General features: G+C 42.4%; 1 protein-coding gene across 1 annotated transcript in view; it reads right to left on the reverse strand.

Moving 5' to 3' along the window:
* The window catches only part of Ac76E (adenylate cyclase type 2 Ac76E), a 944,861-nt gene extending 935,197 nt beyond the window's left edge, over positions 1 to 9,664 (reverse strand). Inside the window, exon 1 of the mRNA XM_075703570.1 lies at positions 9,569 to 9,664. Coding sequence (XP_075559685.1) covers positions 9,569 to 9,646 — 78 coding nt within the window. The 5' untranslated portion in view covers positions 9,647 to 9,664. The remainder of the gene's footprint in view (positions 1 to 9,568) is intronic.
* Between the last annotated feature and the right edge of the window lie 8,821 nt (positions 9,665 to 18,485).

The following is an 18,485-nucleotide window of genomic DNA, read 5'->3' on the forward strand; positions in this document are numbered from 1 at the left end:
CACATGAAAATTTACTTCTGAGAGTACTTCACATGATATGTCGTTTTTTATTGGCGCTGTCTATCGTGCTCCTGACGCACCAGATTTCTTTGTGACAAAACTTTATGACTATCATCTAAAGATACGCGGAAGAAGCTTAATTTTAATAGAAGAGTTCCACTTACCGAACATTAATTGGAACTCTCTTGTGTGCGGTGTGTCGCCTTCTTGTGATACAATATTAGACCTCATGTCCACTCACAATGTCGAATAGCTTGAAAGAAAACCAAACTCGGTATAGTACAAATTGAGGCCTGCTGGTTATATCAAAAAGGTTTAATGATGCAACTGTTACAGTGGAATCCGGAATACCAGATCATACATTAATATCGTTTTCGTGCACTGCTGCTCGCTGCGGTAAAAACAAGCCTACCAAGCATACCATGGTCAGAGACTTTAGACGGACAGATGATATTGCAATCATTGATTACTTGCATAACCACTTTAACGCTAACTTAGAAAACGTTGAGATGTCCTGACGGCAAGTAATCATTGTGTTGAAAGGTATGTCCCCCCCCAAAAAAAATTCAAAAGGAGCATGCGCACGGCTGGATTAATCGTGAGGTAATCAACACAAAGCGTAGGATTAAAAGACTTAGAAAAAAACAGAAAACTATTTCTCCCGTGTTTGCGGAGCTTAAAGGGAGCCTTTCAGTGAAATTTGAAACAGCCAGGTGAAACTTTTTAAGCATTCATCTTACTGAATTTATTAAGCCTGACCCGAATAAATTTTAGCGCCATTTCAGCGAAACAAAAGAAGGGATAGATAAAATAAAATGTAATAATAACTTTATTACAGAAACTAGAGTTATGTGTTAGTTTTAACAATTATTTGCAATCAGTTTTCTTAGAGTCCGATAAGTATGAGCTCACTAGACGGTTTTCTGACTCGGACTACGATCTATCGATAACACGTGAGGGTGTCATGACCATGCTGCTTAATTTGGGTGTTAAAAATTCTGTAAGTGCGATTGGAATTCCAAATATGAGGTGTTCTTTCTGAGGTGTTCCGCACAGCAGTTATCAGAGCCCTTAACTAACATTTTTAAACAGTGTATTTCTACTGGTGAGGTTCCGGCCGATTGGCTTAAAGCTAGCGTTATTCCTATTTATAAAAAAGGAGTTTGTTTACTTGTTTCGAACTACCATGCCTGTATCCATTACTAGTTCTTGCTGTAAATTGCTCGGACACGTGGTCGCCAAATACATCAAGAATGTTTTGTCGCACAGGGCAGCCATGTCATGCCACCAACAGGGTTTTCGTAAAGGATTGTCCACATTCACACAAGTAAGAGCTGGGTTCAGCACAATGCGTTGGCGGGCTAGTTGGTGCGAATCCATGAATACTTTGTTTAGCGCAAAACGACAGGCACAAGAAAGACGACCAGGACAAGGCGCTACTCTCAACTCAGTTGAGAGTAGCGCCTTGTCCTGGTCGTCTTTCTTGTGCCTGTCGTTTTGCGCTAAACAAAGTATTCAAGAGTTGGGTTCGAGCATGCAAAAAGGGGTAGCTAGCCCATGTCGTCGTCCGACTCATACACGCTAAGGACGTTGTTGAAGGGAGGACCGGGTTCTCATCCAGAACGAGGAGTACGGGGTTTATTTACAATATCTACATGAAGAAGGGAGAACGCTGCATCTCATAGGTCTAGCACGACTGAAACGAAGCACACCGAGCAGCCGAAAACGGCTGCTTAAAACCCCCTCTGTCCTCCCAAGATCCCTAGGCCAGGGAAACTGCCGTCCAATCTCCGTCCAATCGGAGCGTCCAAAGCTGTCGAAGGACCCGCTTTGAGGGCGAGGGTTCACACACTCACTCCCACACCTTTGTTCACTGAACACACAAAAAATAGGGGGGCTTTGTAGACGGGGTTTGTCACGCTTGACGCGTCTTGATTCCTGGGATGACCCCGCAGTTAGCCGGCGAGTTTGTCAAACGACCGTGATGGTTACCGGGGTCCGTGAGGGAACGCCGCATAACACCCTTTTCCAGGATTACAAAGACGGCGCCGAATAAAACAACACACGAAGCAGGGGGACACGAGACAGCACGTAGGCGCTGTCTCGTGTCCCCCTGCTTCGTGTGTTGTTTTATTCGGCGCCGTCTTTGTAATCATGCTTAACCAACTAGCCCGCCAACACATGCTCAGTTACTTTTCCAGGAGTTTTCTCGCTCTTATTGGTCCGTGAAGGCGATAGTGAACAAGCTAACAATACATGGTTCGCCAAACGTGTCTCGCCTTGTGGGCTCCGTAGGACTGTCCTAGGGTGACGCATTGTTAGCTTCCCGAAGAGATTCGTTGCAGTGGGCTAGGAGAAGCTACAAGGTCACTACCCCCGCTGGCCGATCGTAAAAACAGCTTGTCACAACTGTGCATGCTTTCTTATACGTATTTTAGATCTGGCGGCACAGGTGGACGTACTATTTCTAGACTTCTGCAAGGCTTTCGACAAAGAGTCCCATGGAAAGCTATCGTTTAAACTCTAGCGAATATGGCTACCCAGGTACATTGTTCAGTCGATAAGTGCTTACCTTTGTAGTCGAAAACAGCTGGTTGCCATTGAGTCCAGCGAGCTTCGTGGCACCTCTGGTGTTCCACAGGGAAGCATCCTGGGTCCGCTGCTTTTTATCATCTACATGAATGATTTAATCAGTGTTGTACCCGAGGAGAGAGAGAGAGAAAAGAGTGCATAGAAAGGCAGGGAGGTTAACCAGAGGTAGTTCCGGTTGGCTACCCTGCACGGGGGAAGGCTTAAGGGGGATGAAAAGATGAAGAGAGTGGAAGGGGGAGATAGAAAGAGAGATGAGCACGAACAAAGCGCGTACCCTATAGAGCGGCAGCGGCGGCGTTCTTAAAGTCTATCGTGAAGCCCCGTAGACCGCAGGAACCTTAATAACGCGAGTAAGGCCTTCAACGCGGATGTTCTTTCAGAGCACTATCGCTACCCGAGGATGTAAGCACTGAAGTATTCGCGGACGATTGTATTTTGTTCAAAGAAATATCATCTGCATTCGATGAGAATGTATTACAGACAGCCCTTCTGGCAATCGATGATTTGTGTAGAGAGTGGGACATGCTGTTGAATTCTGAAAAAAAAATTGTTCTGCTACGCATTACGCGGAAAAAATATCCTGGACAATCCTTCGTGATTGCCCAGTGCTTAAAGTAGATAAATGTGAATATTCAGCTATTACGCTGAGCAGTAATCTTAATTGGACACCACACATTATAGATATTTACACTAAAACGCTTCGTAAACTATGGTTTCTAAAAAGGAAGTTAACAAAATAACCCCTCTAGCGTAAAACTTTTGGGTTATAAAGCTTTCGTTTTATCTAAATTAGAATATGCGGCAGTCATATGGGCCCCTTTCACAAAAAAAGGATATTACGCTCCTTGAAAGGGTGCAACGGAGAGCAGTAAGGTTCATATTTAAAAAGTATTGAAGTGGTGACTCATCTAGGTCATTAATGCAATTATATAACATTCCTTTCTTAGAAACACGAAGAAAGGTGAATCATTTAACATTCTTATACAGAATTCTCGGGGGAAAATTGCACTAAATCTGGCATTTTGCATCAAACCAGCCACAGCTAGGAAAACGCGTAGTAAACAGGATCACTCATTAGCAGCTGTGTTTGCACTAACTGATGCCTACAAATATAGTTATTTTCTCAGGACAGTGACAGACTGCAATTCGCCACTACGGGAGCATTTCGGAAGTGGAGATTTCGCAGCAAAACTTTAGAATTACCTAATTAGCGAGTAGTGTCTTAATATATTGTTCTCTTGGTGTTGTTGATTTTGTTGCTCTTAAAATCGACTTAGTGTTTCTTTCGCCCCTCTTGCTTATTCCGTGATGTTGGTCCGCAGTATGTATAAATAAATTAAATAACTACATTTTCTTCAAGACCTTCGGAAATCCTAAGCCAATGTGAAAGCCTGTGAACGTACGGGATTACTGCTAATGTCGTCGGCATGGTTGTGGTCTTCGGCATAGTGGTGGGGCAAGTTGACATGCGGACAGCTTCAATGACTTGAACAACCTAAAGGAAACGCACGATGACGTTGAAACCGGGAAACCGACCTTCTTTAGAGGAGCTAATTTTTCCCGAAAGCTGTGCTCCAGTTTGTGATAGGAAGGCTTATTTAAGGCAGAATTGAGAGAATTGTAGGCATTCACGGACTTAACTATCTTGGAATGCCCTGAACAATCACTCAAGAGCGATTTTTTTATCACGGCGAATAACACCAGCAGACATGTTCCGGCTCAAAATACAAACATAAATCCAAAAGCCAATAGAACCAGCCTTGGGCAGTTAACACTTAAATGATAGACCATTTGAAAATGTTCATCACACCGTCTTCATGGGAAGAACAAGGAGTCTAGAGAAGATGATGAGAAAATTATCAACGTAGCAAAAACTTTTTTCACCAGTCCTTGCACTTCATGTTCTATAGCCCGAGCCACGGCAGACAGGAATATATCGCTTAGGACAGGTGCCACCTTAAGTAAGTGTTGCTACCACTAGTTCTAGTTCTGCCACTAGTTCTAGTTCGAGAACAGTCAATGCAATTTATAGGTGTGGTATTTAATGAATATATGTTGTGGTCAGAGCACATGTGATACATATGCACAAAAATAATACGCCCTGTTGGTGTATTAAACTTGTTCAGAACTTCGATGCCCTCCACAGTTAAAATGCAGCTTTATAATTCCCCAGTTTACTCGACCCTACAGTACGGGCTCTTAGTTTTGGGACCGCATGTGCTACTGAACATTCTGTCCTTCTCAACCTGCAGCAATTTGTGGTCTGGGTAATATTTATTTATTTATTTATTTATTTATTTATTTATTTATTTATTTATTATACCCTCAGGGCCAATGGCATGACAGAGGGGAGTGGGGAATAAGTTGAACATAAATTATCCCAGCAACATCAGCAAACAACCAAAATATAGTAGGATAGGTATACAATATTACCGGATAACAAACCAAATTAAATAAATATTTTTCTAATTATTTAAACTACATATTTCAACGTACATAGGTTACACAAACCAAAGTGCATAACGGACGTTAATAAACAAAGTGCACAATTCAATGAGAGCATTCAAACCATAGTTATAAACACACGGAAAACAAAAATACTCAAAACGAAATGTTGCATAAGGTTTCTTTAAAACGGTTAGTATCCCTTATGGAGGCAACAGTTACAGGAAGGCGATTCCGCTCATCAGCTGTGTGCGGCAGAAATGACTGTAAGAAGGAGGAGGATCTACAAGATGGAATAGCAACTTTGTGTTGGTGATCAAGCCGAGATGACATGTAAGGTGGTGCCGAAATAATCTCGTTTCGTATTACGGGATGATGATATATCTTATGAAAGAGAAAGAGGTGCAAGTGTTTACGCCGCAATGCTAAGAGTGCTAACTGTAAGTTAGACTTCATTGTGGTGATGCTGGCTGTCCTGTTATAGTTGGAGTATATGTTGGTTCGTTGGGGTTTAATGGCGCAAAGGCTGCGCAGGCCATGCTGCGCCAGTCACAAGTCTGCAACGCAACGCAACATTAAAGCAGATAAACCTGCCGGGAATTACAGTTGTGTAAATAGCCAGTAGTCTCGAAAAAGTGGAAGAGGTTGGTATATGGCACTAGCGGGTCACCTGCCAGTAATAGAGCAGGATGTAAAGGCATATGTAAATTATATAGGTTTTGTAAAAGCTCCCGTCTCTGTGTTTCAAAGTGTAGAGATGCCATAAGGATATGTATTACTGAATGAGGTTCATTTTCGCATGTCGGCGGGTTTTCTTTTCGGAGGAGAAAATTGTGTGTTAGATGTGTGTGTCCAATCCGTGTGTCCAATCACCGCATAGGACCGTTGCTGGTGAGTGCACGACTTCCACTCGCCAATTGTGGGCTTAGTAAGATGAAGCTTGTTGCATGTACAATTGTCCCATTCTTGTTGCCATTTTGTCATCGAGGCCTTCCCAATCGCACTGATACCATCCTTATATGGAAACGTTGTGTTTGTTGTGTATTCATGCGCTGCCATTGATGCGCATCTATCTGCTGCTTCATTACCCGGTACACCAACATGGCTTGGTACCCAGCAAAACCTAATTGATATGCCATTTTTGTTTGATATTACCATGTTTAAGATATGGTTACGTTACCTACGCTCACCTACAGACGCAACAAATCGGATGTTCTTTTTCTCCACAAATTAATGCATGGAAAAATCTGCTGCTCGCACTTGCTTTTTGATGTGTGCTTTTACATCCCACAGAAAAGCACAAGGCAACAGCGTACCTTTCAGCCTTCCGATTTTTGTGATCCTAGAGTGCACGCGACATATAATGCCCATTCAGAGTGCCTGTATATCTTCATACCTAATTTTAATATTGTCCTGAAAGGAGTTGCAGAAGAATTTTAATAACTGAACAAAAACTCATCTGTTGTACGTTTCGTCCTTATGTTTTCCTTTTCTGTTTCACCACTGTTGCTTTGTATTCTCTTCGTGTACACACTTTATGCTCTGTTAAAATCTGTATTCGTGAAATTATTCTTTTTTTGTGTGTGCGCGTGTGTGTGTATGCGTATATGTGCGTATGCACTGTTGTTCCTGTGCATTGTAATAAACACTCCTGATTAATAATAATAATAAATATTATTATTATTATTATTATTATTATTATTATTATTATTATTATTATTATTATTATTATTATTATTATTATTATTATTATTATTATTATTATTATTATTATTATTATTATTATTATTATTATTATTATTATTATTAAATCCTTCCGAATGGTTCATCCATCTCTGTTATCATCAATTGAACATTTGTGCGAAAGCCTCAACGGGGTGAACGGGGACGTGAAACGCTGCAGTAAAACTTTGCATTGCCAAGACGCAGTTGTACTTTGCTCCGGTACCTTTTTTTTTTCTTTCATTCATGCTGCGTAATGCTGCCCGAAGAGTATGTTGTCCGGTGCCTTTATATACGTGACACGAGCGGAAGCAATTAACGTGCCCGAAGCCATCACATTTGTCACTTTATTCGCGTTCCACTCCTTCGCCGACCGACCTCACATAATTTCAGCCCATGATTCCAGATGCCAACAGCCGCTGCAGAGAGCTTTCGTATTACTTCCAAATGACAAATATCGCTGCTGCCACAGCCTGGCGCCGAAAATGATGCCAGGCAAGCCAGTCGCGACGACCATCAGCAAAGAGACTCGATCATTGCGTAGTTCGTTTGCGAAGCCGCTGCCGCGCATCTGCGGTGGCTCAGACCGTTCGCGTCAACGATTGCTCCGATACCGAGACTGTGAACGCGCTGAGGCGGCAGACGACGACGGTGCATCTCGGCGAAGCACGGCCCCAGTCTGCCGCCCGATTCATGGCCGATCCCCCGCAGTGGGTTGAGCCATATCCGTGGGCACCAAACCAAACCAAACCCAACAGCAAATGCATCGGGGCCAGACGGTGAAGTGCATGCCGCGAATACTGCCGATCAGGCGTCGCAGACACTGCATGACTTTCTTGCGCATACTCTACGTTTTAGGGCCGATTCTATACGTTGCTTTTTTTTTCTTTACACTTTACGCGTGTAATGTACTCGCTGCAGATAATGCATTATACGTGTTGGCGGATGCTTTGTGGCGCCCGAAGTAAGCAGTATTTTTTTTCTGGGTGGGAAGGGGCCATAAGAGCGACACATCTAAAAATCGTCTTCAAAGGTTGAATTGCATGTTGCAACGCCGCCCATATTTACGTTGGATGTGCTCCCGATTTCCTTGTTTATTTTCTTGATTATTTCCTGTGTGGGTGTGGCAGAGCTTCCGAAGCTCTCTCTCGCTTTTCATAAATGTAGCCTTTGAAGTGAATAAGCATGTTTTCAATTAAACAAATATTGAACTGCTCAAATGTTTGATCTTTTGCTTGATATTTTCTTTTCCTCACTACTGCCTTTTGCTACTAAGCAGCTTTCTTTTTACTGTTTGGCGCATATGCATAGAAGGTTTATTTTCGCCAGCCTTCCTTATATAAATAACAAAGTCTAAAAGAAAGCGCTTCGCTGAGTTTTCACTGTCCCTTAATGAAATTTCATTTCTTTCGAGTTCTCTGAAGGTTCTATCAAAAGAGTACACCACCGAACACACCCGAGCATCAATTCCATAGGAGAGAGCATTAGGCATGGCAGCGTAGTTCCGGAGCTGAGCCATTATAAGCGGGCAGTAGGGCTAGTGACGTTCGAAAAGTACTTTTCGCTGTTTGAGCTATTTCAGAAACTATATAGCAGCGTGGCAAGGAACGTGGTCAGTCTACGTCAACGCGAAAATAAATAGTATACTGGCGCAGTAAAACAGAACAATCCCCGATTCCCGCCGCCTTCCGGCAAGTCTAATTCATGAACAGGTCACCGTACGCAATTTATGAAAACGATAAAGTACACAACCTAAAGTCACACACTCTTTTCTCAGCTTCCAATTCACTCTGCACCGAGATTTATTTAAAGTTGACCACCCCTATAGGTAAAAACCTAATTACTCATTGCAGAATGTTTGTTCATGCGACAGCTTGTAGCGAAGTTTTAATTTCCAGACCCAGTGGGGAGGATAGCGAATAAAGTTTATTATCTGCAGCCCCAGCCCTTCTGTTTCCCGCTTCTCGCCAAGCACATGGAGAATGTACAGCAGAATAAATGGCCAAAACTTTTGGGGCATGCCCTGCGGAAGGTGGTCCTTGCACTCGCTCTATCCCTCGCAACCAGAGGTCGGGTAGAGTGGAAGATATTTTGCACGTTCGTTTATGCAGTTATGTTTGTCGGTAGCTTAGACAGAGCGGACGTTTGCGTGTGCCAGGCGAACCTCATGTGCTGCGCATAACACGCAGCGCATTATCTTTTGTTCACACGCATGGATAAAAATCGCTACAGAGAGCGAGAGAGAGCGAGAGAGATTCTTTAATGGATGCCCGAAGTGTTTTTTTGCCTAGCAGGTCACTCCAGGTGACAAAGGTGATGCATGAAATGACCCCCTCAAACATCGTATGCACGCAGACAACGTTCACAAACAAGCACGCACGGCAACAAGCAACTGCATCTTCTGGTTTAGGAAAATGTTCCGGGGGAAGACTCGTTATTGGCGGCGCCTTCGTTGTGCGCAGTGCACTAGCAGCGCTGCTCCAAGGTCCAAACACATGTTAAAACTGGAAGGAGCTGTCACGTAGATTAAAAGCAGATCTGAGGACTGCTCTTGAGACCGCAAAGCGCGTGCAGGCACACAAAACATGATGCAAGACAGGGCGCGCATTACACACGCTTCACTGTGGCGATCGCGGCATGTCTAGTTCGCGCAAAACGCAGTTTATATAGACGACGGTTAACTGAATACGGTGCAGAGACATGAGGTCTCGCCTTGAAGTGCCATTCGGCATGGGACAGTCACATTTCGGGTCAATAATTCGAGTGGGCCCGTACTGTCGCTGCGCATCAAACCAGAACTAGAGCTTACCATACTCAACTCCAACAGCACGTTCACCTTCAGTTTGCTGGCTATGCCACAGTGGTTGGGCAACCGGTGAAGTAACATGTTATGGTGCAGCCTACATGGACCTGTATGGAGATGGGTGACGCCACGAACAAGCTGACGTTTTGTGCGTGGCGAGTTCAAGGAGAAAAGGGCTGCCAAAAAGTTTGTCACGATCACTTATCGATTTGCTGGGCTGGTCCAAAATGTGAAGGAAAGCAGCATGTAGTGCAGCGAGCTCAGCGGCAGGAGTAGACTCTATGCCTTAGCTTCATGGATATTGTTGCCTTAACAGGTGTAATCCAGGGGCCTATTGTAGAAGAAATAAATGTCCCTGAGCTATCGCTATAAATGCGACGCCGAACTTCGTCCATCTGGAGCTGTGCCCAAGTGCGATTCTCTTTTTAGGTTGGCAAGCGGTGTTAGCTTTGCCTTTTACACCTGGCACTGTCACAGTGGTCGTGCAGGTAGAACACTTCCGTGGTGGTAAAATAAGCGATGAAGGAATGTCATAGCCACCGAAGTAACTAGTAGCTGCAAAGGGATGATCTGGTGCTTCTACCGCATACGAAATTTGTCAACCAAGTAACTCTTTCACTTGAAGAATTCGGAACGAAAAGCGCCTGCTCTCTTTTAGCGCGCCTTTAGTTGAGGTGTTCCGTAGAAGTCCCAGACAAATCCGGAATACGCTGCCTTGTGAGCCTTCCAAGCTTTTCATAGTCGTCTGTGAAAGGCTCTGTACGGCCCACTGACTGTAGCGAAGGAGGCCTTGGCAAAGCGCCATGTACAGGTGCCGTGGAAACCCAACAGAACATCTGTTCACTGCACGGCAAAGCCTGCGCAAAATGCTTGCAAAAAAAGTACAGCTTCTTCATCAAGTCTTCGACGTGCGGCATCCCCGCCAGGAGCCTGCCAATGGTACCTTCCAGAAACTTGTGGCTTTTTTATTATTATATCTTTTATTATATATATACGTGTGCAGGAGAGTTTGGCATCATGCGTGATATTGGATACTCGTCGCTTAGTCACATAACATATTAAGTTCAGTCTGGCTCAAAAAAATAATGACAAATAAATGTAAAAAGATAACATATCAATAAAAGTCGGATCACGCTCACGCATTACTCGCGAAAAGTTCTATTCAGCCCATTGTACGCACAACAAGCACAAATAGCACAAGTAATGACAGTTCGCAACAAAATTAGTGAAACAAAAATAAAATTGAAGCACGGTGCCTGTTAACATGCAGTTCGAGTAAATATCATTGCGGCACATGTAGTACATATGTATATGCACGTATGAATAATTCATGCAGCCCATGCACCGCCCCAGCAACTAATATATTCTCAGCAATTCGTATCCTTTCCAAGAATTACTTTGAGGTACTTACTGCAGCCCTTGCAGTTCAATTGTTGGCCATGATCCCAATATTCCTTTTTTCAATGACAGTCGTCTTCTGTTCAGAAGGTGCAAATATATCGCTTAGTCTTCTTTTTTTATGTGGAGCATGATTAGTGCAGGGCAAGAGAAGGTGTTCAATGTATTTTGTAAAACCGAGCATGAGCATGCAGTACTTTTGGTTCGGACCATCTTATGTAAAAAAACACTATATGTATAGTCCCTAGACGCATCCTTTATATTACTGTTCCAAGTTAGTGGCTCACAGTGGAATATTGCTGTGGGGCAGCAATAGGGGAAAATGTAAAAGCAAGAAATTGAAGTTTCTGTGGTCAAAGGGAGGCAATATCTTTGCTCGTCAGATCGAACACTCTCAGATGATTCACATAAATTACCAGTCCGACCTTGATCAACTGACCTAAAACATGATTATAACTAAGCAAGTAAACAGTTTCCGACAGCTGTCGTTATGGCTTCTGACTGAAAACGAATGTCGCTATTACGATGCTAATGAATATAATTAGGTGTTTCTAAGCTGAAATAACCTTTTTTTTTCGTTTAACCTAAATATACGCAGTTTAGGAGACCAAACTGAAAGGTAGAGCAGGCTCCTTTCTACACTGGTTACAAAGTTTGATGTTCTATCATTTGCACAGACATCATCATCATCATCATCAGCGGCATATTTTTAGGTCCACTGCAGGATGAAAGCCTCTTTGCCAGCGACCTCCAATTACACCTGTTTTGCGCCAGCTGATACTAACTTCCGCCTGCAAATTTCCTCATTTCATCACTCCACCCAGTTTTCTCTCAGCGTCGACTGCGCTTCCCTTCCCTTGGCACCCATTCTGTGGCTCTAATGGTCCACCGGTTACGTGCCCTACGCATTACACGGGCTGCACATCGCCATTTCTTTCTCTTAATGTCAGCCAGAATATCGGCTATCCCTGTTTGCTATCTTATCCACGCCGCTCCATCTGGTAACCTTGCTAGAATCACTACAGAATTGAGCCACTGGATTCATTCATTCGTGCTATTTGTACGATACCAGCATATCATCTTTAGAAGCGAAATCCGGTCTAACAAATATTGCATGTCGTCGTCGAATCGCCAGTATGTGTTTGTTCCATAAGTATTTCTTTTTCAGCTCACTTCGTATTCCGCCCTACATCAGCCCTCCGGCACGCTGTTCACTCCGCATTGGTCATCCCCTGCAAGTTGCCCGTCTGCGTACTCATACCACAACGTTTGCTGCATCATTCTTTCCTTGCACAGCTTTAGACTGGAATGGCCTACCCCCCGACGTCACTGCAACCACTTGTCCATCTACATTTTCTGATTGTATAAGCCATATATAACCAATATTTTTTTGTATAAGCGATTACTTATGCCTGTACCCACCCCTTATGAAACACCTCCATATTGGGAGTCTTTGAGGTAATAAAGTGAAGAGAAGTGAAGTGGAGTGAAGCTCTCTTCCTGTGCTTAAACTTAAGCCTAATATTCTTCGTTCCATCGCTCTTTGCGCGGTCCTTAACTTCTCGAGCTTCTTTGCTAACCTCTAAGATTCTGCCCCATATGTAAGCCCCGGTAGAATGCAATGATTGTACAGCTTCCTTTCCACCGACAGTGGTAAACTCCCAGTTAGAATTTGGTAATACCCGTATGCACTCCAACGCGTCTTTCTTCTATAAATTTCGTTCTTATGATCAGGATATCCTGTGAGTAATTGACCGAAGTAAACGTATTCCTTCACAGACTCTAGAGGCTGACTGGCGATCCTGAACTGTTGTTGCCTTGCCAAGCTATTGACATTTATCTTTGTTTTCTGCATATCAATCTTCAACCCCACTCTTACACTTTCTCGGTTAAGGTCCTCAATAACGTGTTGTAATTCGTCCCCAGTGTCGCTGAACAGGACAATGTCATCTGCAAACCAAAGGTTACCTAGTTATTCGCCGTTGATCTTCATTCCTAAGCATTCCAAGTTCAATACCTTGAATACTTCTTCCAAGCATGCAGTGAAAAGCATTGGAGAGACAATGTCTCCTTGCCTGACCCCTTTCTTGATGGGTATCTTCCTACTTTTCTTGTGGAAAACCAAGGTAGCTGTGGAATCTCTGTAGATATTTCCCAAGATATTCCCGTATGCCTTCTGTGCTCAATGATTACGCAATGCCTCTATGACTGCTGGTGTCTCAAATGAATCAAAAACATTTCCATTAGTCTATGAAAGTAATATAGAGAGGTTGATTCTACTCCTCAGATTTTTCAATTACCTTAATGATGACATGGATGTGATCGATTGCAGAATATCTCTTCCAGAAACCAGCCTGTTCTCTTGGCTGATTGAAGTGATGCCCTGATTATATTGGAAATTATCTCCGTGAATATTTATACAATACTGAAAGCAAGCTAATGGGCCTATAATTATTCCATTCTTTAACTCTCTTCTTATGCAGTAGTATATTGTTTGTATTCTTCCAGCTCCCTGATACACTTGAAGTCGTGTGACATTGCGTATAAAAGGGCCGCATACTTTTCAAGCATTATGCCTCCTCCATATTTGATTAAATCGACTGTTTTTCCATCTTCTCCTGCCAATTTTCCCCGTTTCATATCCTGCAAGGCCCTTCTAAATTCATTGCTAGCTATTTAAGGAGCCTCTGTAACCTGTTCATTATTACTCGAATGGAGGTAACGTGGCTGCTGTGGGTGCTGTACAGGTCAGTATAGAATTATTTCACTGCTTTTACTATACCTTTGAGATTGCTGATGAAATTACCCTGCTTACCTTTCAGTGCATACATCTTGCCTCGTCGTCTGCCAAGCTTTCTTCGCAGTGATTTCATGTTGCGGCCACTTTTTACTGCTTCCTCAATTTTTCCCACGTTATATTTTCGAATAGCCCTTATTTTCTTCTTTTTGATCAGTTTTGACAGTTCAGTGAATTCTATCTGATCTCTTGGCTTAGACACTCTCTTGCTTTGTCGTTTCTTTATTAGGTCCTTTGTTACCTGGGAGAGCTTACCTAATAGATGTCTTGCTGCCTTACCTCCTACTTCTATTGCTGCTTCTAAAATCAGCCTGGTTACGGTTTCCATCGGTAAGCTCTATGTTATCTTCATCTTCCTTTTCTAAAGCAGCACATTTGTTCGCGAGCACCAGCATGAATTCGTCTGCTTTTACCCTTACTGCGTCAAGGTTGGCCTGCTTCCTCTTCACTAATTTTACTCTTTCTCTCTTCAAACAGAAATTCTAGACCTCAGTAACCTATGAACGCTGGAATTTACCCTACCTCTGCATCCTGCACTATGCTGCGATCGGCAGAGAGTGAAATCTATTTCATTTCTTCTTTCGCCCTTAGCGCTCTTCCAGGTCCACTTCCTGTTACTGCGCTTCCTGAAGAACATATTCATTATTCGTAGCCTATTTATTTCCGCGAATTCTATCAACATCTATCCTCTAGTGTGCCTAGAACCTATACCGTAGTTGCCAATTGCTTGTTCCCCAGCCTGCTTATTTCCTTTTTGCATTGAAGTCACCGATGACTAGAGTATTCTGAGTTTGCGCCTTTCTCATTGCTGATTCAACATCTTCATAAAACTCTTCTACAGGGTGTTCAAACTTAAGCTTTATGGTTTTCTTAAAGTTAGGCACTGGATGGTACACGAAGACCCCCTGTGCAAATAAGTTATGTGGCCAGGGGGACACAATGTGAGATGATAATTATCGCTGTCAGCAGCCCAATTAAATAAGATTGAATAATTAACGCTTTGTTGGCTACAGTAAGCGGGTATGTTTGTATTCAAAAGTTAGAGGCAGTCGTGTTTCTACACAGTTTCACTTGGAAGAATTCTTCTAGCGTGTCTTTGCTCCGAAATGTCCAACACCAAATTTTAATTGTCGTTCGCATGATTACGCATGGAAGAGAGTGAGGATCGGCGCTAAGCTCCTCTGTGATGTGACGCAGCTGTTGCGCGCGGCGTTCAGTCTGACAACAGTGCGGAGGCATAGACAAGGATGTTCCCTTCCCCTGTCGGCTGTCGAAATCAGGATATGACAGCGCAGTGTGCCGTGCAGTTGTTGCTCTTGATTCCAATAAAGCTTAGAATACTTGAAAATCAGCAGTCACATTATTTGGGTAGCCCAGGCAAGGACCATACCCGCTCGTCTAGTCGCCATTACGCACGCGCACTGCCCTCCGGCTTCTCCGCTCGCGCCATTCTCTCGACATGGCAGCTGCCGCCATCGCTACAGGCTGCGCGGTCACGCGTTACGGCAGCGGTTCCGGGCTCTTCGATGTTTTATTTCGCCAGCCGAGAGGGGAAAGAGGACAGTTATCATCTTTGACAATCCCTCCGCCCCGTTGTCAGACTAAACGTCACACGCAACCGCCGCGTCACATCAGGGAGGAGCTTTGTGCCGATCCTCTCTCACTTGCATGCGTAATCATGCGAACGACAATTAAAATTTGGTGTTGGACATATGGGAGCATAGACATGCTAGAAAAATTCCTCCAAGTGAAACTGTGTAGAAACACGACTGCCTCTAACTTCTGAATACAAATATACACACTTACTGCGGTAAATAAGAAGTTAATTATTCAATTTTAGTTAATTGGGCTGCCGACAGCGATACTTATCGTCTCACTTTGTGTAAACCTGGCCACATAACTTATTTGTACAGGTTACCTCCTAGTGAGTTCAGGATGTCTCCCAGTGCATAAATTTTAAAAAAACCATAAAGCGCAATTTTGAACGCCCTGCATTTTATTGTTATTATTATTATTATTATTATTATTATTATTATTATTATTATTATTATTATTATTATTATTATTATTATTATTATTATTATTATTATTATTATTATTATTATTATTATTATTATTCTCGGCATTCGATCAGAATCTTTTAAAATGTGCCCTATCTTTAGATGTAGCGAAGCGTTTGGCACTCTGAATCATCAAATCTTGTTAAGTAAACTGCATTTTGGGGGATTTCGTGGGCCTTTTTACAGAGTTCTCGAAAATTACTTGAGCAACAGATTTCAGGTGGTCTCTACCGATGATAAGGGCGTATTTAGTTCTAAGCTGTCAGTAAAAGCTGGAGTTCCTCAGGGGTCGATTTTGTCGCCATTGTTGTTTAATATCTTCGTTAACGACTTCCCTTTGGCAATTTCGAAATGTTCAATATTCCAGTATGCTGACGACACTGTTTTATTAGCGAAACACCTTTCTTATAAAACGTCCACTGAAATGTAGCAAAATGACGTGTACAAGGCAATGCTTTGGTTCTCTAATAATGGAATGGTTGTAAATGCCCCCAAAACAAAACTTGTTTGTTTTCGCTCCCCACTTAAGACTACTGTTAACATGCCTCTCTACTTGCATGAGTCAGACTGTGTTCATTGTAAATGTGCGCCTATTCCATACATGGATTGTGTGAAATCTCTCGGAATCTATTTCGATAGTAATTTATCCTGGCAACATCACTAATCACTTATTTGTTCTGAACTGAGGTCAGTAGTGTGGCTGTTGTTTAATATCAAAAGTATTGAGCCCTTGTCTGTAAAAAAGATTATAGCACGTGCACTAGGTTACAGTGTGTTGAGGTACGGCATTACAGTCTTTGGCTTTTGTTCGAAACGTTGGAGATGCAGGGTTGACCGGATTATAAAAAACATTCTTAAAAATGTTGCATACAATTCCCCAATAGTAACATCTGCAAATATCTGCCGTGAACTTGGTCTACCGAACTTCCATTCAATACTTATAAAAACAGTTGTCGTTAAACATTTCTGGAATTCCGCTTTCAAACAAGAAAGTGCCGCCGCAAGAGAGCTTAGAAAACATGTCCCTTAAGTAGTTCCTCGTTCAGCCACAAGGTATGGCGCGGCCAGAAGCTGTGCTTATGTGCCTGACATATTTAACAAATTACCTGAAGAAATTTTTAACGCGACATCAAAAAGCACGCTCAAACACTTTTAAAGCAGCTACAGTAAAATTAACCTCTTGTACATTTTTTTGCATCGCAATATTTAGCTGTTCAACTTTTGTTATACGTAGATAACAAAATGTTATCTTGTTCTTTTCAATTTTTTGCCATTCGTCTTTTTTTTCTTCATGTCTCATCAATTTATGTATATTTTTTGCCTTGCCTATCATATTCATTGGCATGGTCGTATACAAGCCAACTGAGGCTTAGACCGGCCTGCTTGTGTTGTTTTGTATATTTTGTGGCAATAAACATTATTATTATTATTATTATTATTATTATTATTATTATTATTATTATTATTATTATTATTATTATTATTATTATTATTATTATTATTATTATTATTATTATTATTTGTGGAACGGAAGTACAAGATACAATGTGCAGGCCTGCAAAAGCTGCCGTGTCCGCTGCCGGAGCGGTGATGCGAGCGAAAGACTGACGCCACTCCTACGTAGCCACGTACCCAAAAGCCCCGTGTTTATTAGACAGCCGCTTTTTATCCCTTTTCCTCAATGACGCCACAGAGCCTGTGCACACGAATGCTTGGTCAGATCAGAGATAACCGATAACACTACAAAAGCCACGTTGGGCTTTCCTGGCAAAGCCTGGGAGACAGCATGGAACCATATACTTTTTTTAACAGAAGAGAAAATGAACTAATAAACGTACTCCGAGGTACTAAACTGACGTTTCTAATAACAGTATTTCACAACGTCGGCATATCGGGAGAAAATCGTAAATAATTTTGACACGTTAGTGACAGGTAATCAACCGTAATAGCAGTATATCCTGAGCATAGATGCAAAGCACTGTAAATACGCAAGAATACGCAGTAGATACAGTACAAGAACAGAAAGACAAATATGCGGGAACAGAGATACTGTATATGTATAGATACTGTATAGCAGGAAGTTATATCTAGCTTCCCGAAGGGTATTTAAGCGTATATGTAGTTGTAGATAAGAACATGGTGCGGGGCAATCTGTCGAATATATCTGGCACATAGAACTCACAGGTTCTTTTCCCGATATCTGGTAGCGCAGCGTGGTATTCTGTACCGCCACTGTGGTTTAAGGCAGCGAGGTATGATGTATGTAGGGTACCTTAAATTGATCGTCCCGGAAATGTCTATTGGCGATGGTTTCGGTTAACAGAGTCGAAATTCGGCATGGCTAATATTTTGAAAATGTTAAAGTGTTTATCATACTGCAAATCGCAAGATGTCATGTTTAATTGAGAGCGCAATAAAGCATTGATTCTGTTTTGCCATCGAAGGGAGTAGTGAACAAATGCTGTAATGCCATAGCGGAATACACCACAAGCTATAGCATGCAAAATTGTTTTTATAATCGATAGTGGCATGTTAGTTACGCATTTTATATAATAAACACAGTTCTGCGCGTAATCTTTCACAGATATAGTTAAGATGTGTATTCCATGTAAGACCACCGTCAAAATGTATGCCTAGGTATTTTTACAGAGGTTGAGTAACCAATTGG

Source organism: Dermacentor variabilis, chromosome 1 (assembly GCF_050947875.1).
Source record: "Dermacentor variabilis isolate Ectoservices chromosome 1, ASM5094787v1, whole genome shotgun sequence".
NCBI lineage: Eukaryota > Metazoa > Arthropoda > Arachnida > Ixodida > Ixodidae > Dermacentor > Dermacentor variabilis.